A 22134-nucleotide genomic window follows, 5' to 3' on the forward strand; every position below is an offset into this window, starting at 1 on the left:
TTATAACATATAAATCTGTGTCTATAGATCAGCAAACTGTTTTGAATAGAAGCTTAAATTGAAGCAGATTGAAGATTAGTACTGTCCTACTATATTTTTTTCACTTTAACATTTATATTTTTTAGTTTGCTATCAATTTTAAAATTTCTAAATCCTTCATGATAGTCTGTTGTCAAAGTTGTTTCTGCTCCCTGATTTTTTCCCAGACTTATTTTGTTGTTGTTTTTATTTATTTTATTCTGTGTCATTCACACTGGAAAGTTTTCTCAGATATTTGGTGATCCTTGTCTAGATGTGTATACTAAAAAGTGAGAGGAAAAAAACACTAGGTGTTGTTTGCAAAGACAGGGCTTCTCAAGCCTTGTGATCAGTTTATTCAACAGCTCCTGGATTCTTCATTGGGGATTGAGGAACATATTGTATATGTATAATGCTATGTCTGCAGCATACATAATAATGTAAGAGGTCATGATTCTATTAAATTGTCAATTAATTTTTAATGAAAATGTACAGATTAGGCCTCTTTCAATCTGAATGTAAACTCAAAAAGAATAATCATTAGTGGAAACATTTTATTAATGTTATTACCTATAAAAATTTCTTCCATAGTCATTGTTGAGTATGAAACCGTTATGCTTTTGTTAGTATTTTAAAAGAATGCCAGTGATTATTTAAAGTATAGAAGAAGAATAATGAGAATCAACATCATAATTCAACAAAACTAATCCCCTACACATATTTCTTCTAATGCATTTTGCCATATTATGATGTTATCTAAGTTGTGACATTCCTAAATTTATGAGTAATTTCCTATGTTATATTGTGGTACCATTAAAAATAAAGAACTCATTAATATGCTTTTGCTACTTAAAAATTTCCTTTTACATTTCTTTTTGGAAACACACCTCAGAACATATCCCTGAATATAATGTGAGCATACTTTTAGGTCCTTTCTGTCTCTGCTTCTTTCAAACGATATACACAGTGGTTTATTTTAACTTTAAAAATGAATTTCCTTTTTCCCCCTCTAATCTTTGTGTTTTTTTCTTTTGTATGTATGTTCTTGAAACGCATATTGCTATATACTTTCTTTTTCATGATATATTAGCAGATATCTTTCATAATGATTGAGTAAAGGATTCATGTGACCCAGTGACATGAATCTATGATAGCTAGCTCATGTTTGAAATGCTGTAATATACCATTTCTCAACAAACTTCTTTGCCTACACTTGTGATGAAATGGATCTAAAGGGGTTCTTTGGTTTGTTTGCTTGTTTTTATCTTCTAGTTTCTCAATAGCTAAAATATATTTTGACATCATTCCAAATTACACTTTATGTTTTTATTCCAGTACTTCTTTGAATCTGTATTACTTGCAATTGCCCGAGCAAAACTGGATTTCCCTCCACATATACTATTCAGTTTCTCAATTTTAGAAATTATTTAAAATGATCATTATTTATTGTTAGCTCTAAACTGTTGCAGATTTTTAAAACTTAATAAGCTCTAGTACTTTTTTAAGATTCTCTTCAAGAAATACTTTTTATGATTCTACTATTTCCAACATAAATATGCCTAAAGAAAAGTGGCTATCATTTCTAAATGGCTATATTTCAGTGGTGAAAGGCAAAAGAGAAACTGACTGCAAAAACCATCTGTCTATGTTAAATGCAAGTGCAGTAAACTCTTATGAATTGCAAAGAAAGAAAGAAAAAAGTAATTCACAGTAATTTCATATTTTAAGTGAAAGGAAATCTGTTCTAATTTGCATGTAGTGGAAAGACTTCTGTATGTTAAAATTCAAAACAGGAATATCTTGGACGGTTTCCATTGTGCCCATAAAAAGAACTCGAACTAAATTACAAATTTATATATAATTGCAATCTTAATGAATTTAAACTATGTAGAACAAAGTTTAGAGGGAACTAAGCTAAGAGGAAAATTGCGTGAAATAGCAGTGTTAAGTAAAATTCCTTGTCTGCTGGAAACTTCCTCACGTATGTCAGGATGAGACAGATTCATACAAAATTCCATACTCAGCCTTGTCTCTGCTCTAATGAGAAAGTTTTTATACAAATACATTTTTTTAAAATTTTTCTGTAAAATTAATGAGTTTTCTGTGTGGTTATAATTTTATGAATCACAGAAATAAAGATTATGAAGAAATGGAATTAGTTTATGCAGGAAAGATGTTTGTGGGGAGTGACTATTTCATGAATATTTTATAGGAATTTAATCCACAGGTGGATGAAAGTATTCATAGATCCTAGAAATTTAAAAAAAATAGAATCCATTTCACTGCTCAAACATACAGTCTTCTGGATATGTTAGTATGCAGTGTAAATAAAGTCTTCACTGGAATATGGCTTAATAATTCTTATTAATTCAGTGAGCAATCCCTGTGGCCTAAGCATCATGATTATTTGGATAGTGAACTTAAATGATTGGGGCCTTCAGAAGACATCTAAATTTTGTTCCCCTAAACTTTTTGAAATCATGCCCCAAAATATTTAACTCTGTTAAAATTATTTGATTTTTATTAATAAAATGTATTATAATACACAGTATTTTTCTATTATTGTTTATAAATATACTGATAGTTTAAAGAGAGTATAGACCTTTACTTTTATAAACTAAATGGTTCAAGATTCTTTTGTTGGAAAGGTTCTAATGCCTTCTTTGATAGTAACATCCTCCTAGGGAGGATGAACACCATGGACTATCATTAGAAGTGATTTCAGAGACTGACACTGCTCTGCTTCTCAGCAATTTAATATCATCTGTGGACCATGGAGATAATGTTCTTATTTTGTCGTACTGTTGCTATCTCATGTCTTCCAGTTTTCTACATATTAAGATCTGATTAACATTTTGAACTAATAGTATTCTGCTTTGATTTTTGTCAATGTCATTTTTAAAAATCACTATTGCATATATCAGTGACATTAAAATAGGATGCTCACATTCCAAGATATGTAAAATATCAGTAATTAGAGTGCATAAGGTAATCTGAAAAATAATTCCATTTCTACAATCAAATAATAAAAAATATAATTTAAATAATCATATTTAGTAAATGATCAGTAATACTATGTATACATATATGTATATGCAAATATGTGTTTTGTGTTTGTGTGTGCTTCTTGTGTCTTTTCTTCTTAATCTCATAACATTCCCTCAAACAAATACTTGGCACATCAAAACCAGCCCACTTGTTGTGCCAAACACACATTCTACTTTCTTTGGTCATGCTTGAATTTCACTCTTTTTTTGTCCATCCTTCACATCCCAATATAAACTTGAACTTCTTTGTAAAAATTGATTTATATTTTATTAGAAATATTTTATACTCTTTTGCATATCTTTAATCAGTATAGCTTATACCAGTCTCTGCCTGCCAGCTAATCACCTCATAATATAAATATTAAGACATGAGTCATCTTTCCATCTTGACCACACATTTGAGAACTTTTATACCATATTGTGTAAACCTATCAATATTCCATATCACCTGAGATGAATTAATGCATCATGTAATTACTAAGTTTGCTTACACTAAAATAAAACTATGTTATTAACCATTTCCAAACATCTGCCAATGTGGTTCAGGTGGTAAAGAGCCTTCCTGCAATGTGGAAGACCCAGGTTTGACCCCCGGGTTGGGAAGATTCCCTGAGAAGGAAACGGCAACCCACTCCAATATTCTTGTTTGGAGAATTCCATAGACAAAGGGGCTTGGTGGGCTATTGCCCATGGGGTGACAAAAAGTCAGACACAACTGAGTGACTAATACTTGCACTTTTCATGAAGATGAATTATAATAAATAAAACCACTTAAGCAAGTTGGTTGTTTCATCTTGCTTTGCAGTTTCTAATGACTGCACAGGCTTTTCTGGCAACTAATGCTATGTACTTATCCGTCCTATAAAACCTAATTCTCTTTATATTAATAAGAGAATATATTATATTAATAAATATATTAATAAACTTTCATGTTACCTACTAAGATTTTTTAAATATATATTATAGGATTTTAAAATAATAGATGTATTTAAAGTATAGACATAGTAGACTATTGAGAAAATGGAGGTAGTTGTTTACCTTCCTCTAAAAAGTGGTCTAGAAGTGAAGTCAAGTGAAAGGTGCTCGGTCATGTCCGACTCTCTGCGACCCCATGGACTATGCAATCCATAGAATTCTCCAGAGAGAATGCTGGAGTGGGTAGCCTTTCCCCGTCTCCAGGTAATCTGCCCAACCCAGGGATCAAACCCAAGTCTCCTGCATTGCAGGCAGATTTTTTTCCAGCTGAGCTATCAGGGAAGCCTTAAAAAGTGGTCTTAATTATTCCTAATTTTCCCCCCATATATGAAGATGCCTTCATATCACATATGAAACGGCATCATTAAACCACTGAATGACATGTGCTGCTGCTACTGGCTCACTTATCATTAGAGAAGGAAGAAAATCTCCTTAGTGATAGATCATGTCTGTGCATAATCTGGTGATTTTGCCATGTCAGTGGACAGCATATTTTTCACACAGCAGAAGAATGAATGTATTCCACAAAGCTGCTTCCATTTGGAATGTTTTGCCGAAGATGTTGATTTCTACAACTGATCCCTGTTGTGACACAGGAACACATGAAAAGAACTTTTTAAAATTGAAGTACAATTTATGTGCAACATTATATTTTACAGATATACAATCTAGTGGTTCACGACATTTAAAGTTATAACCCATTAATACATGTTATTAAATATTAGCTATATTTAGCTAATATTGTGGAATGTGCTGTGTAATGTACTTTTTATGCAAAATATTTTACATTTCTCAATCACCTATCCTTTTATTGTTCCTCCCCCTTCCTTCTCCCCACTGATAACCACTAGTTCTTTATATCTGTGAGTCTGTGCCTCTTTTATTGTATTCACTAGTATGTTGTGATTTTTATATTCCACTATAAGTGCTGTCATGCAATATTTGCCTTTCTCTGTCTGATGTATCAGCATAATACCCTCCAAGCCCATCCATGTTGCTGTATATAGCAGAATTTCATTTTTTATGACTGAGTAGTATTTCATTGTGTGTGTGTGTGTGTATGCACCACATCTTCTTTATCCATCCACCTATTGATGAACACTTATATTGCTTCCATATCTTGGCAATTGTAAATAATGCTGCTATAAATATTGAAGTGCATGTATCTTTTCTAATTATGGTTTTGGGTTTCTTTTGGCCATATTCCCAGGAGTGGATACTGAGTCACGTGGAATTTCTAGTTTTAGTTTTATGAGAAACCACCAGTAATCAAAACACTATGGTACTGGCATGAAAAGATATATAAATCAATGGAATCGGACTGAGACCTCAGAAATAAACCCACACATTTATGGTCAGTTAATCTATGACAAAGAAGGCAAAAACATTCAATGGAGAAAACACAATCTCTTCAATAAGTGGTTCTGAGAAAACTGGACAGCTACCTGTAAAAGAGTGAAATTAGAACACTTCCTAACACCATACACAAAACTAAACTCAAAATGGATTAAAGACCTAAATGTGAGGCAACCACTATAAAACTCTTACAAGAAAACAGGCAGAACACTCTTTGACATAAATCACAGCAAGACCCTTTTTGACACCCATTTCCCACAGTAATGAAAATATAAACAAAAATAAACAAATAAGACCTAATTAAACTTAAAAGCTTTGTACAGCAAAGGAAGCCACAAAGAAGATTAAAAGACAACCCTCAGAATGGGAGAGACATTTGCAAATGAAGTAATTGGCAAAGGGTTAATCTCCAAAACATACAACAACCTCATGCAGCTTCATATAAAAAAAAAAAAAAAAAAAAAAAAAACCACATAAAAAAACACCAACAGCAAGTAACCTAATCAAAAATGGATGGAAGACCTAAACAGACATTTCTCCACATAAAACATACAAATGGCCAACAAACACATGAAAAGATGCTCAGGGTTTCTCATTATTAGAGAAATGCAGAGCAAAACTACAATGATGTATGGTCATACACTGGGCTGAATGGCCATCTTCAAAAAATCTACAAACAATACACATTGGTGAGGGTGTGGAACAAAGAGAATTCTCTTGCACTGTTGGTGGGAATGTAAATTGATACAACTACTATGGAGAACATTATGGAGGTTCCTTTAAAAACTAAAAATACCATATGAGCCAGCAATCCTACTACTGAGCATATACCCTGAGCAAACCACAATTCAAAAAGAAATGTACACAATTCAAAAATAGCAAGCAATTGATTAGAAATGAAGGGCATAAGCAAATACTCTGTAGGAGAAATTTTGAATAGTAATGAGTTTAAAAAAATAGTATAAAACTTCCTTGAATATGGAGGAAGAAAGAATTTAGAAAAACTAAAAACTCTGGGGGAGACAAACTCCCCACACTGCACCTGGTGAATTGATTCAGAATCTTGCTTACATTTTGGTAGAATTTCTGAACTTTCTGGCTGGATGTGTGGATAAATAAGAACATAAAGGACAAGCAGGATCAGTCATTCCACATTATTTGGAAATGTGGCTAGGAACCTTGGTATATAAGGTTATATGTATAGTATATAAAGTAAACTAATTTAGTATTTAAAAATACATAAAAATGAAAGAGTTAGTTGCCCAAAATGTACAATAGGCAGAAGGAAATGTCTTTTTTCCTACAGTGAGAAACTTAAGAACTCTTAATTATCAGATTTTCAATCTAACTTTATTCTGAATCTCTCATTATTGCATCTTACTGTAATTATAATGTGTTCCTGTGAACTGTAGGAAAAATCACTGAGCTGTGTCCATCTTACAGTGCTGAGAATATGTGAAGATCATCTTGGCAATATGTGAAGATCATCAGTATGGATTTACATTGTTCATTCTAATGAGAACCCAGAAATACATGCGTTCCTGTATGCTAAGTTGCCTCAGTTGTGTCCAACTGCTTGCAACCCTATGGACTGTAGCCCACCAAGCTCCTCTGTCCATGGGATTATCCAGGCAAGAATACTGGAGTGGGTTTTCTTGCCCTCCTCTAGGGAATTTTCCTGACCTAGGGATCGGACCCACGTCTCGTAAGTCTTTTGCATTGGCAGGAGGGTTCTTTACCACTAGGTCCACATTGGGAAGCCCTAGAAATGCATAACTGAGTTAAATATGCTGAGAAAGAAGTTTTGCCCTCTAATAGCTTAAATTAAATCTTGGAAGAAAAGTATATGCAGAATTATCATCATTTTTCATAGTTTTTACTTTCACATGTAATTAATGTCTTTGAGTGAAAGTGAAAGTCACTCAGTCACATCCAATTCTTTGTGACCCCATGGACTATACAGTCCATGGAATTCTCCAGGCCAGAATACTGGAGTGGGTAGCCTTTCCCTTTTCCAGGGCATCTTCCCAACCCAGGGATTGAACCCAGGTCTCCCACAGTGCAGGCAGATTCTTTACCAGCTGAGCCACAGGGGAAGCCCACGAATACTGGAGTGGGTAGACTATCCCTTCTCCAGCAGATCTTCCCAACCCAGGAATCGAACTGGGGTCTCCTGAATTATAAGTGGATTTTTTACCAACTGAGTTATCAGGGGAGCCCCATGTCTTTGAGAGAGGATACATTTTCCTCACTTTTGAGTTTATGAGGGCTTTTTGGATTCCTTGGTTGCAGTGATTTTCTGTACTCTGGTTTTACAGTCTGAGATACAAGTGTGGGACAATGCAAAGCTTTAGGATAGAATCCATGCTTTGCTACTTTTTGACTGTTTGATCCTCTGAGCCCCCATTTATTTATCTGTGAAATGAAGGATGCAGCACATCTGGTCTTGTCTAGGTATTCAATGACTTATCATCAAATAGAATTTGAGTGGTGGATTCTTTGAACAAACAAGACATTTTATTTGGAGAAGTAAAATGTTCTTTAAATATTCAACAATGCAAGAATGAATTGAATAAATTAGGGATCAAGGATAACAACTGTAGATTCAGAAAGTGTCCTTTTTGGATCCTTTTTTAAGTGAGCTTTTATTGAGCATATGTTTTAAAATGTCAAGTCAGAAACTCTTTATTGACGTCTCATTATGCATTTGAAATATGTAGGCTCTGTGAGGGCAAGAGACTGAATACAAAATGTGTGCTATGTGTTCTGCCCTTAAGTTTCTTACAGTAAAAAGTTTCTCACAGTAAAACATTCAGAATCATAAGTACAAGACATAATTGCTAACATAAAAAATATTTATAAATATTCGGTTCAATTCAGTTGCTCAGTCTTGTCCAACTCTTTGAGACCCCATGGACCGCAGCACACCAGGTTTCCCTGTTCATCAGCAATTCCTGGAGCTTGCTCAAACTCATATCCATCGAGTCGGTGATGCCATCCAACCATCTCATCCTCTGTTGTCCCCTTCTCCTCCTGCCTTCAGTCTTTTCTAGGATCAGGGTCTTTTCCAGTTTGTCAGTTCTTTGCATTAGGTAGCCAAAATACTGGAGCTTCAGCTTCAGCATCAGTCCTTCCAGTGAATATTCAGGACTGATTTCCTTTTGGATGGACTGGTTGGATCTCCTTGCAATCCAAGGGACTCTCAAGAGTCTTCTCCAAACCACAGTTCAAAAGCATTAATTCTTTGGCACTCACCTTTCTTTATAGTCCAACTTTCACATGCATATATGACTACTAGAAAAAACTTAACTTTGACTAGACAGACTTAATAACATTTATTAAGAGGTTAAATAGCTAAAATGAGGCTTAGAGTTTTTATAGCCATGGTGCAGAGAGGGAGGGATATTTAGTTACAAAAGCTTAACTTCAGCTCCTAATTCCTTCCCCACCCCCCCAAAAAAGGAGAAAAACAAAAAGTTTATAACATAAAAAGTAATTTTGTTGGTATAGACATTTTTGGAAATTAGCATATTTGTGAGTGAAAAAATAATATTCTGATTACTTGTAGTCATTCAAGATACTTCTCATGGGTATTTTATAAAAATTTATTATTTTAGATTATAGAAGAAAAATTTGATAACTATTTATCTGTCATCATTTATGTACTAAGTGGATCCTAAAGAAAATCAGTCAAACTCCTTTAGATGAATAATTTCTATGTGATAAGAAGTATTATATTTTAAATGTAAAAAGTGTGAATAGTTTATGAAAATAATTTTGGTGAAAATATTCTATATTTAAAACAAGATTTTAGCAAAGAGTATATTTCAAGGAGAAGCTATTTAATTCAAGACAATTGTTAAATTGTTTTATTGTTTTTATGAACTGTTTATGCTCACAGTGAAAAAGAACATAAAAAGCAGTAGAGGAAATAAAATAGTTACATAAATTCAGAAATGATGAGCTTTGGTTTTAAAATAGTGTCATCAATATATTGTTTTAGTTAAAGCCCAACACAAACAGTACATAATTATTTAATTTTTCTTTCTACTCTTCATCAAATAATATATTCATTTGAATTATTTATTATAAATAATATTTCCCTAAATATTATTTATATTAATAGTATATATATTTATATCTGTGCATTGCTCAGTCATGTCTAACTCTTTGCAACCTCATGGATTGTAGCCCACCAGACTCCTCTGTCCATGGAATTTCCCAGGCAAGAACACTGGAGTAGGTTGCCATTTCCTGCACGAGGGGGATCTTCCTGACCCAGGGATCAAACCCACATCTTTGTCTCTTTCATTGACAGATGGATTGTTTACCACTGTGTCACCAGGGAAGCCCATAGCATGTATTTAAACAACTTATATATTATGATCTATAAAAATCTTTAAGGTAATTTTAAAAAGTGAGATCATATTCTTTTGCAACTAATGGAACCTTTAAACACAATATAATTTGTGCAAAACTAAAATGTTTACTTTCAAGAGTAAATGAAAAAATAGTTGAACTGAGATGAGTATTTGCATAAACCACTTAAGAAAACTTGAAGATGTTTTGCATTAATAATGAAATCATCCCAAAATATTATTTTTATGTATGTAAAGAATAACTGAGGTCAAAATTCTGCATTATGGAAATAAAAGTTAAAAAATTACTTTTATTTTTATCCAAACCTGTTGTAAGCTTCTGAAGAAAGGAGTAAGAGAATTTTCCTCTCTCCAAAAAAAAGTTAAAAAGCTATCTTGTATTGTTTCTTGTTTTAACTGTTTAGACAACAAAAGTTGAATCTCAGGTGAGAAACTTTGGGGATTTCATTATTATTACAGATTTATATTAGGAGATTAAGAGCAGGTGAAATTTGGAGTGATCAGTTCTATCCTAAACAAGCTTTGTGATTGCTCATGGCTATCTGATGTTTTCCGAGTTTGTGATAACCTGAGCAGCTCAATGTTAGATGGATGATATAGCAGTTCTACACCAAGGGAGTCCTTATCTCTTAGCATTGAATGACCCATGGAGGAAAAACCCATGGAGAGATCTGGGGTTTAAGAGAGTGAAGAGACTATGGCTAAATTTTCATCTCACTTTAAACCTTTGCTAAACCTAATTAGTTTGTAAATATTAGTATGTAATTTATCTCGCTCCGAGAGTTGTAAATATTCTGTACCCTCTGCTTCTGTTGACAGCCAAAGGGAGGAACTGACAATCCATTTTCTGAACAAACAAAATATATTTTGTTCAACTTCTTTTAATAAAACTCAATTCCCTTCTTAAAGAGAGAATATGAATCAAATTTTTCTCTCTAGTAATATCATTGCCATACTTGTAAAAATAATGTTTAAAAAGTTCCTATTTTCCTTTCATTTATCAGTTAAAATGTCACTGTTTTTTTAATGCATCTCAATACATTATTGCCATGTATTTACTGTACTCTTTTCATTTATAGCCAGATGATAAAATGGCCGTTTATAAAACACAGTTATATTTAAATTAATCAGAAACATTACATTAGTGAGAGAAACAAGCGTTTTTATAGAACTTGCCCTTGTTGCCATATCAAAGGAGAATTCATGGTTGTTTATAACTTTCAGAAGAATTGTATTATGGTTTCTAAATCAGCATGAATATAGCTATGAAAGACTTAAATGTTGGCCATTTGCCCTTAGAGAACTTTTAGTGGTTTGCAATCTAGTCCTACTTTCACCTAATTTTTGAGTTTGAATTTTCAATAAATTATAGAGAAAGAACCCATCCCACACCTTGGCTTGTGGTTCTGTTATTCTATTGTGTGGACACATTTGAGGAAAGAAAGTCTTTCATTAACTAACTTCATAATTTGAGGGGCTCTATTATAGAGTACACAGTCTTTGTATTTCAAGTGGTGGTTTGCTTTCAAGCCCTACCGTGTGTATTCAGAAACCTTATGTTTGGTAATACGTCAGTAAATTATGGACAATTTAACATATATATCCTCTCATTTAAGAAAGGCAAGTCCAATTACAGACGCAGGCTTTGCTTCCCCTGAATCTTTACCTTTCCCTCTCTTTAAATGAACCTCAACTTATGGAGTTCTTTCAAGTTCACACAGTAATCTTTATGTTCACATGATGTTAATAAGCCTCATAATAAGGGTTATTGTACCAAAACCTTTAGAGTCAGAACTCAAAAACAGACTGACTTCTTGTATATAAACTTTGTAAAACTGGCTTTAATAGGTTTACTTCCATGTCGCTCCCCTATAATTTGCAAAGTCCTCTATGAAAGGCCTCCCCCTCCACAATACCTTTAGCCCGGTGTTGTAATAACTGCTCACCATCATTGTACCCTTGTTGCTTCTCTCCTCCACAAATTGCTCTGCTGTGAAATTCAGTTATTAGAAAAGAGTCTTAGCACAGAAAACAAAAATATTAATAAGAGAAACATGGATAAAATCCATTCTGAATTGATGGTCCTGTGATTCAAGAAATGAGTCTCCCCTTGGCAGAAGTAGAGAGGCACTCAAAATGCCTCACAATCTCTATGAAATATGAGAGGAAGAGGAATGCTGACAATCCAAGCCAGAAAGAGCTTTTACTCAAATTATTCAGATCTTTCAAGTAGAACACAGAGCTAACTTTTTTTATGTGTGTAGTTATGGGGTGGGTAGTGGAAGATGCGCTTCAAGTATTTAATCCAAGTAATAGCAACTTTTTCCTTAATTTGATATGCTCTGATTCTTTGATAGCACTATTGTTATTCATTTTTAATCTAAAAAGATGAATAGTCTGACCTCTAGGCTTCTGAAGAAATGAAGAATTTTATTTGGAATTAAAATTGTGTGATTTAATTTCTGTTGCTTTTCTTGTTTGTATGAAGACAAACAACTGAATATAAGCATTACCAGTTCCTCACAGCTGAGTTTGTCAATCTTGTGATTTTAAAACAATGGTAAAGGAATTCCCTAGTGGTCCAGTGGTTAAGACTCCATGCTTCCCCTGCAGGGGGTATGGGTTGGATTACTGGCCAGGGAACTAAGATCCTCTTGCCATGGAGTGCAGCCAAAAATAGAGAAAGAAAATGATGGTAAGCAGCTGCATCTTTACATCATAGAATATGGAGAGCATATTACATACCATAGTCGTCTGTAGCAGTAAAAGCATCTATGGCAAACTCTCCTGTATTCTTGTGCAGTATACTCTGTATTATAAGCATCACTATGACTGTATCCCACCAGGCTCCTCTGTCCACGGTGTTCTCCAGGCAAGAATACTAGAGTGGGTAGCATCCCCTTCGCCAGGGGTCTTCCCCACCAGGGATCAAATCTGCGTCTCCTGCAATGCAGGCAGCTTCTTTACCATCTTAGCCACCTGGGAAGCCCAATCTACACCTACTTTCAATGAGTTTTTTATACTTTTGTTTCTATAAAACTTAATAAAAGTGTTTTGATTTAGAAGTTGAGAAAAACAGCTCAGCCCTAAGACTTGGTTGAACCTCAGTCAGTGGAATCAGATCCAGAGCCGTGGGACTGCTTTCATGCATCTAAAGCCTGCATCACTAAGTGTATTATTACAAATGTTATTACAACCTGACTAGTTCCTGCACTAGTATCTCATATGTCTCCATGCTCAAACACAAACTTCTCTGTGACAGTACTGATTGTCCAAGGGCCCATGCATTTTTGTTACAATCCCTGAAAACTAAACTCACTTTTATAAAGCATTAATTTCTGCAGGTCTAGCTTACTTTGATTTTGAACGTGTTAGTTGCTCAGTCATGTCCAACTCTTTGCAATCTCACGGATTGTAGCCCGCCAGAGTCCTCTGTCATGGAACTTTCCAGGCAGAATACTGGAGTGGGTCACCACTCCCTTCTCCAGGGTATCTTCCTCACGCAGGGATTGAACCCCGGTCTCCTGCGTTGCAGGCGAATTCTTTTTCAACTGAGCCACCAGGGGAGTCCCACTTTGATTTTAAATTTGCTTTATTTTTAGCTTATCAAATGATAAAATATATTTTTAACTTTTAAATTCCTTATGCAGATCTTGAGCAGAAGCTTTCTCTCTTAGACTCAGTAGAATCCCAAGTTCTTAGCATTTCAGCGCCTCTCTTAGCTTGAGTCCTTTTCCCTTTCAATTATCTCCTTGACCAGTTTCATCTCCCACTAACCATTTCTCTATTGTAAATGAATTCTTTTTCTCAGGCTGATATTTCTCTAAATCCAGCTCACCAGCCAACTGTGTTTGGGTTTCCTAAAAAACCTGTCGGATATAACTGAATTCAAGTCTGACTTTCTTATTTATCCTTGCAGCTTCTAATCAGTTGGATTTCCCTGCTAATCAGTTTTTTCTCAGTTGGTCTCCTTTAACTTTGACACCATGCATTTTCATCCGAGGTTTTCACAAGGCTATGTGCTCTCTAGAGCAAGTGCAGTTTTCTTACCCAGTAGAGAAAATGAGAAATAAAAATGGAAATTTCATTATGGAAAATGTATTCTTTCAAGTGATTTTGAAGTATCTATACTGGATTAATATCTGTCTGGTTGATATCTGAACCATATTTTTGCCATTAACATTTATCTGTAATATATGGTAATATTGGAGGAAAAAAGGGAGCACAAGGAAGAATCAAATTCTTTAAGTATATTCATTCAACATAAAATGAAAAATGTCATTTAGTGAATATACATTATAATATAATTATCAGAAACAGGTTAATATATTACATGGGAATTTTGTTCAGTTTGTCTTCAGTCATTGTTCATGTTAATTAATAGCCTTACAGATATGTGCCTGATTACTTATGATTTAATCTTTTATGATTGATGATATTTTCTATTATGAATTGATCATTTGACTTTGAGGTTTCCTCAGTGGCATAACAGTAAATAATCCACCTGCAATGCAGGAGACACAGGAGATGCAGGTTCAAGCCCTGAGTTGGGAGGAGGAAATAGCAACCTACTCCTGTATTCTTGCCAGGAAAATCCCATGGAAAAATCCCATTGACAAAGGAGGCTGGCAGGTTACAGCCCATGGGGTCACAACGAGTCAGACACGACTGAGCGAGTGAACACATTTGAGTGCACATTTGACTTTAAATTATGTAAACCAGACATAACTTGCTTTTGATTGTTCATCAAGGCATTGCCATGTCTACATGTTAATTTTTACTCTGTTTAGCAAAAGCAGTAAGGATAAAGGCAACTATGGAATTTTATTAGTTCCACCAAATGTATTTGTAAAGATGCAAAATTTTGAAATCTGCAGATGTATTTAAAACCTTCTGGCAAATTAAAAGGACTGTTATGACCCAGGGAATATTTCTAATAAAATTTTATGTGCCTGTACTTTTTCAGATTCTTTCTTCTCCTTTGTGTTGTATTGTATCCAGAGCTGGTATGGTAAATACTCAAGAAGAAATTCAGAGAGAAATATGAGAGATGACAGGCTTCAAGCTAGCATTAAAATAATTTGATTTGATTTGCAATTATCAAGCAAATGATCCACTTTTACAACCGTCGGCTGAGTGACACTTCTCTGACAGGACTCAAATACCTTATACTGGAGATCAGACTTCTAAATGTTAAATTCCATATCTCCACTAAATTCTATCGCACTCATCTATTTATTAATTGATTGATATTGAATATTTTATTGTGGTTTATGTATAAGAGGTTGGAGCAAGTCAGTCTGAGGTTCAAAGAGAATATTAGTTTCAATGACTTATTCACAAGTAATATTTACAATGCAGGACTATGAATGATGCAGCATCCCTCTCTTCTGTGGATTTCTGGTACAACATGAGGTTTGCTGGGAGTGGGTGTATTATGATTTGAAACATCCTAACATTCAAGTACAAGATATAGATAATTAAATACACAGCTTTATTAGAGTAGACAAAATATTTGGGATGCATTCAGTAAAGATGTTTTATTTAAATCCTTTTTATTCTTGAATATTGAAAACATGAAAGAAAAATATTTTATTTTCTACTTTGTGAATGTAAGTATCATGAAAGGAACTATTAACTTTCTTCTTTGAAAGTTATTGCATCTGGGTAAAAGGTTAAAATAGAGATGAAGAAGACAATTGCCCACAAATCATTTTCCACTTGTGTATAGCTATTACACTTTTTAGATATTTCATGGAAAGATTAATTCAGTGATACTGTTCCATTAAACTTTATAATAGTTTGATTTGTTTTACTTATTAAAATGTATTAATCATAGGCATTTTGTTTTTCTTTTAGCAATGGTTGTTTTAAGCAACCTGGAACCAAATACAACTTATGAAATCAGGGTTGCAGCTGTAAATGGAAAAGGACAAGGAGACTATAGTAAAATAGAAATTTTCCAAACATTACCAGTCCGTAAGTAATTTGTGTTTTGCTCTCTGTTGTCCTTCTCTTCCTTGCAAACTTAAATGGGATACTAAAATGCAGGGAGACATTTCAACACTATGAGAAAGTGAATTATGTCTTTGTTGAAGTGGTTCCTGATGATGGTGGCATCTCAGACTTACAATAACTTTGTTCTGAAGCAAGGGGGAAAAAGTGCACTTCAATATATAGAGTAAATTTGTTCCAATCAGGAAAATGTCTTACTTTTTCAATTAGACTGTAGTGCTCAGACTGTATTCAAAGAGAGAGTAGAAAAGTATCTGTGCAACAAATTTAGCAGTTTAGATTTTGCTGAAGCATGACCATTGCCTGTATTCCATGGATTATATACACCCTAAGTGTGAGAAAAAGGCACCACTAAATTAATTCATTGCAATGGTGACTGCAAAAGAAGAACAACTGCTGAAGCCCCCTTCTCATTACTATCCTGTTTTTGAGTGTTTAACTGCATTTACATAAAGTTAGATAATTTTAAAATAGTATAGATTTCCTTTATGTTGAATAAATTGTTAAAAAATATGAGAAAATTGAGTGTGACAGAGCAAACACCATTATATAATCTATGCATCATTTCAGTTCAGTTGCTCGGTTGTGTTCGACTCTTTGTGACCCCTGGGACTGCTGTACATGAAGCTTCCCTGTCCATCACCAACTCCAGGAGTTTACTCAAGCTTGTGTTCATAGAGGCAGTGATGCCATCCAACCATCTCATCTTCTGTCATCCCCTTTTTCACCTGCCTTCAATCTTTCCCAGACTCAGGATCTTTACCAGTGAGTCAGTTCTTCACATCAGGTGGCCAAAGTATTGGAGTTTCAGCTTCAGCATCGGTCCTTCCAATGAACATTCAGGACTGATTTCCTTTAGGATGAACTGGTTGGATCTCCTTGCACCCCAAGGAACTCTCAAGAGTCTTTTCCAACATCACAGTTCAAAAGCATCAATTCTTCTCACATCCATACATGACTACTGGAAAAAAATCATGGCTTTGACTAGATGGACCTTTGCTGGCAATGTAATGTCTCTGCTTTTTAAAATGCTATCTAGGTTGGTCATAGCTTTTCTTCCAAGGAACAAGTGTCTTTTAATTTCATGGCTGCAATCACCATCTGCAGTGACCTTGGAGCCCCCAAAATAAGGTCTCTCACTGTTTTCATTGTTTCCCCATGAAGTGATGGGACCAGATGCCATGATCTTAGTTTTCTGAATGTTGTTTTAAGCCAACTTTTTCACTCTGCTTTTTCACTTTCACCGAGAGGCTCTTTAGTTCTTCTTCGCTTTCTGGCATAAGGCTGGTATCATCCGCATATCTGAGTTTACTGATATTTCTCCCAGCAATCTTGATTCCAGCTTGTGCTCCATCCAGTCCAGCATTTCTCATGATGTACTCTGCATATAAGTTAAATAATCAGGGTGACACTATACAGTCTAGGCATACTCCTTTCTCAATTTAGAACCAGTCCATTGTTCCATGTCCAGTTCTAACTCTTGCTTCTTGACCTGTATAGAGATTTCAAAGGAGGCAGGTCAGGTAGTCTGGTATTCCCATCTATTTAAGAATTTTCCACAGTTAGTTGTGATCCACATGGTCAAAGGACTTGGTGTAGTTAATAAAGCATAAGTAGATGTTTTTCTGGAAATCTCTCACTTTTTCGATGATCCAGCAGATGTTGGCAATTTGATCCCTGGTTCCTCTGCCTTTTCTAAAACCAGCTTGAATATCTGGAAGTTCCCGGTTCACTTACTGTTGAAGCCTGGCTTGGAGAATTTGAGCATTACTTTGCTAGCGTGTGAGATGAGTGCAGTTTTGTGGTAGTTTGAACATTCTTTGGCATTGCCTTTCTTTGGGATTGGAATGAAAACAGACCTTTCCAGTCCTATGGCCACTGCTGAGTTTTCCAAATTTGCTGGCATATTGAGTCCAGCACTTTCACAGCATCATCTTTTAGGATTTGGAATGGCTCAGTTGGAACTTCATCACCTCCACTAGCTTTGTTCGAATTCATGTTTCCCAAGGCCTACTTGACTTCACATTCCATGATGTCTGGCTCTAGTTGAGTGATCACACCATCATGGTTATCTGTGTCATGAAGATCTTTTTTGTATAGTCCTTCTGTGTATTCTTGCCCCCTCTTCTTTATATCTTCTGCTTCTGTTAGGTCTATACCATTTCTGTCCTTTATTGTGCCCATTTTTTCATGAAAAGTTCCCTTGGTATCTCTAATTTTCTTGAAGAGATCTCTAGTTTTTCCCATTCTATTGTATTCCTCTATTTCTTGCACTGATCAGTGAAGAAGGCTTTCTTATCTCTCCTTGCTATTCTTTGGAACTCTGCATTCAAATGGGTATATCTCTCCTTTTCTCCTTTGCCTTTTGCTTCTCTTCTTTTTCAGCTATTGTAAGGCCTCCTCAACAACCATTTTGCCTTTTTGCATTTCTTTTTCTTGGGGATGGTCTTTTCCCTTCCTCCTGCACAGTGTCACTATCCTCCATCCATAGTTCCTCAGGCACTCTATCAGATATAATCCCTTGTATTTATTTGTCACTTTTAATGTATGATCATAAGGGGTTTGATTTAGGTCATACCTGAATGATCTAGTGGTTTTCCCTACTTTCTTCAATTTAAGTCTGAATTTGGCAATAAGAAGTTCATGATCTGAGCCACAGTCAGCTCCTGGTCTTGTTTTTGCTGACTGTATAGAACTTCTTCATCTTTGGCTGCAAAGAATATAACCAATCTGATTTTGGTGTTGACCATCAGGTGATGTCCATGTGTAGAGTCTTCTCTTGTGTTATTGCAAGAGAGTATTTGGTATGACAATCTATGACATGCTCTGCCTATTATATACTTATGTTAGGGCAGTCAAATTGACTGTAATAATTGTCTTAATTTATGACCAAGTCTTCTTTGTTGGTTATCATAAAATGTCAGATATGTTGTCTATTCTCCACTCCTGATGCCAGAGTCTTTTTCAGTGTCTCTTTTTCACCAGGACCACTGCAAATAGATCTTGATTGAAAACCCCACTCCCTGACTAAAATGACCCTAGAATGACTTAACCTCATTTAAATAGAGAGCTATCCTTTCTCTGTTTATAATGCTCAGCAACCCAACTCTTCATATTTAGTCTTTCTCATATTCTCTTATTGAATCCTTTTAAGATGTTATTGTACATTTTTTACAGAAGTTTGAATTTATATACAGAAAACATAGTATGTTAACAGCATATAAATCATCTCATGTCATAATATATTCACACTAATGCTAATACTCTTCCACTTCTGTGGATCTCTGTTCATATTAAACATATTATATTTATCATAAGACCATCTTCATGTGAAGAATAACACCAAAGTTAGTATTTTCATGAAGTGAGAATTTAAAAAAAATGTTGAAACCCAAGTATAGTTTGGATACTATAAAATTTCTTTATTCAAATTTATATCTAGCTTTAAAAAGTCCATTAAAGGAGATGACAAATTGCTAATCTATTATATTTCCTGGTAGGTATATATTTTAGATAGCTTGATGACTTAATATATTTATATTAATACATATTTACAAATGTTTGCAAAATAAATTTATACTAGAAAAACAAATGATAGCATGCTATCAATACAAGAAATAAAGCTTAAGGCTTGTATAATGCAGTAAGTTCTTTTTTTAGAGCATTTGCCCATCAGTATAAACGGTATATATGATTCTGAGATTTCACAATTTTGGCATGATACTTCTAGATTTATGAATGTTGCTGTTTCTTGGATGGATAAATAGAGGACCAAAAGTTATATCACAGCAAAGGACAAATAGAAAATGGTAAAAACAGGATGATGTTATACATTTTGTTATATGACTGTATTTTTTTTATTAAAATGCAGTATCTCTACATCTATGAAGTGTGTGCAAGTATCAAGAATGTTCTATTGCTTATTAGGTGAACCGAGTCCTCCGTCCATACATGGACAGCCAAGCAGTGGGAAGAGCTTTAAGCTGAGTATCACCAAACAGGATGATGGTGGAGCCCCTATTTTAGAATACATTGTGAAATATAGAAGTGTAAGTACCCTGTTTATTATCATTTTGCACAGTGTTTTCAACTTGCATTAAATTTGCATTAATACATAGATACATCAGAAGTAAATGCATATTAAATACATTGTTGTTAAGCAATATAAACAGTTCTCATAGGAATTCAAATGCTAATTTTTCATTGCTGAAATTCATCATTATGTATTATAGAATGTTTGCCTGTTTTCATAAAACCTAAGCATAGATAATCAAAATAACATGGTGTTCATGTTGTGGTTTCTAAATCGCATGTTGTTCATTTCTTGCCATGGTATTCATCTTGTGATTTCTAAACTTAGTGACTTTTCGGAAATGAGATATCATTTTTCCCTTTCTTTCTGAGAAGTTTAGCAGAATATTTCACCTTCCATTCTCCTTGATTTTAGTAACTTCAAACTAAGCTATCTTTTCAATTTTAGTTACTTTAGGTAGGATTAAGAAATCTTACCTCACAATTACTTCATAATTAATTTTTATGAATTATTAAATTTTTATTGACTCAAAGTATGTTAGTATTTAAATGGATTGTAAAAAATAAATCACTCTAATCAACATAACAAATAATGGCCACATTTAACTTGAGAAAGAGGGAATAGGTTTCTTCAAGTTTAATTAGCACTAACTAATATGGGATTTTGTACAACTCAAAGCTGCGGTGGGACTTGTCATCTATATAGGGAATGAAGGATCTCTTGTTTTACAGTGATGGAAAAGTCACCTGATAAACTCTACCTTCATCTGAAAAATAACACCAAAGTTCACTAGAGATGACTTCTGTTAACAGTTTTACCATGAGAACTATTGAGTATTTAGTGTGGAATATATTAAAAGCTGGAACACAATTTTATATTAAATTCTGTGGAGTTTATTTACTAATGGTTATTATTATCCCTGGCTAAGTGGTAAAGAATCTACCTAAGGCAGGAGATGTAGATTCAATCCCTGGGTCGGGAAATTCCCCTGGAGAAGGAAATGGCAACACACTCCAGTATTCTTGCCTGGAGAATCCCATGGACAGAGGAGCCTGGTAGACTACAGTTCATGGGGTCGCAGAAAGTCAGACATGACTTAGTGACTAAACAGCAACATGATTATCCCCATAATAGCATATCAATTCTATTTATTTTTTTTCCTTTTCACCCTTTCAAAATTCACTTTAGTGTGTTTAATAAGTTCCCTTAAGCCTATTTCCTTTTCAAATGCATGTGCTACTATTTAATCCATATATGTCTTTTTATATTTATATCACCCACTCATTTATTGTAATTTTTGAAGTGTAACACCAAATTTAAAAGTTTATCTAGCTTCCAGTTGTCATGATGACATTTTTGTATTTGCTTTATGGTGTCAGTGTTATGGTGCCCTTACAAACCAGGTTGAAAATTATCCCCCCTTTTTCACTACATCAGGCATACTTTGGAAATTTAGGTGATTGTATTATTTTTAATTTAATTTTTCTACCTTCTGTCTTACTGATGTTTATGATTAGCCCGATAATGTCTCAATTTCATGCTTATATTTACTGAACATATTACTACTTTCCAAGTACATTATATTTTAGAAAACAGTACAATTGCTCCTTAATAGTAGGTAGATGAATTTTTAACTGTTTTCCCACAAATCCACACTTTTCTAAGCTATAATATTGTTACTTTTAAATTCAAACATCTAAATTTTGAAGGGTAGGAAAACAGGGAGTTTAATTTTGAGTGGCTTATGTCAATATTTAATTTTAGACCTCAGTTCAACCTTTTAAATTTTGATTTAAATATTTGATTGATATTTTATTGATATTCCCTTCCCAGAACCTCTCTCTGTTGCAGATTTCATGCTGGGGATGATGAACAGCTATGTGTCTCTTATGGCTAATATGCTATGGAGGCTCCATGCCCCCATTCCAAAACAACTCTGAGTGGCTCACTTGTTTCTCTCTGATTCTGATGGGTTCTTAGTAGTTAAGCCCAGTTTTTTGGTTATTCTTACTTGGCCATCTGGAAACTCTTTGAAAGTGAAACAGTCTCTCTGTAAGGGTCACAGGCTTAAAAGAAATTAGTGGAATTAAACTGAGAGAAAAGAACTTGAATGCAGATTGTGGCCTACCATTGTACCCAGAAGAATTTATGATGCAAAATACAGATGGATGGTAAGAACTTACAGATAACCTCAGTAAAATCCCATGGTGAACTCAGAAATTCAGTAAGTTTTAAAAATATGTTTAAAGTACTCTGTGTATGTATAATTTCTACCTAAAACTAAAAGCTATGCTTGGCTGTCTAAAGAGTT

At 34.4% G+C, this 22134-nt stretch overlaps 1 protein-coding gene across 2 annotated transcripts in view; it reads left to right on the forward strand.

Moving 5' to 3' along the window:
• Positions 1 to 22134, forward strand: part of NCAM2 (neural cell adhesion molecule 2) — a 545626-nt gene that overhangs the window by 464491 nt on the left and 59001 nt on the right. For both annotated transcript variants that reach the window (XM_070455106.1, XM_070455107.1), the window contains exons 13-14: positions 15635 to 15754; positions 19718 to 19839. In XM_070455106.1, the coding sequence (XP_070311207.1) occupies positions 15635 to 15754; positions 19718 to 19839 (242 nt within the window). The remainder of the gene's footprint in view (positions 1 to 15634; positions 15755 to 19717; positions 19840 to 22134) is intronic.

Source organism: Odocoileus virginianus, chromosome 25, assembly GCF_023699985.2.
Source record: "Odocoileus virginianus isolate 20LAN1187 ecotype Illinois chromosome 25, Ovbor_1.2, whole genome shotgun sequence".
Classification (NCBI taxonomy): domain Eukaryota; kingdom Metazoa; phylum Chordata; class Mammalia; order Artiodactyla; family Cervidae; genus Odocoileus; species Odocoileus virginianus.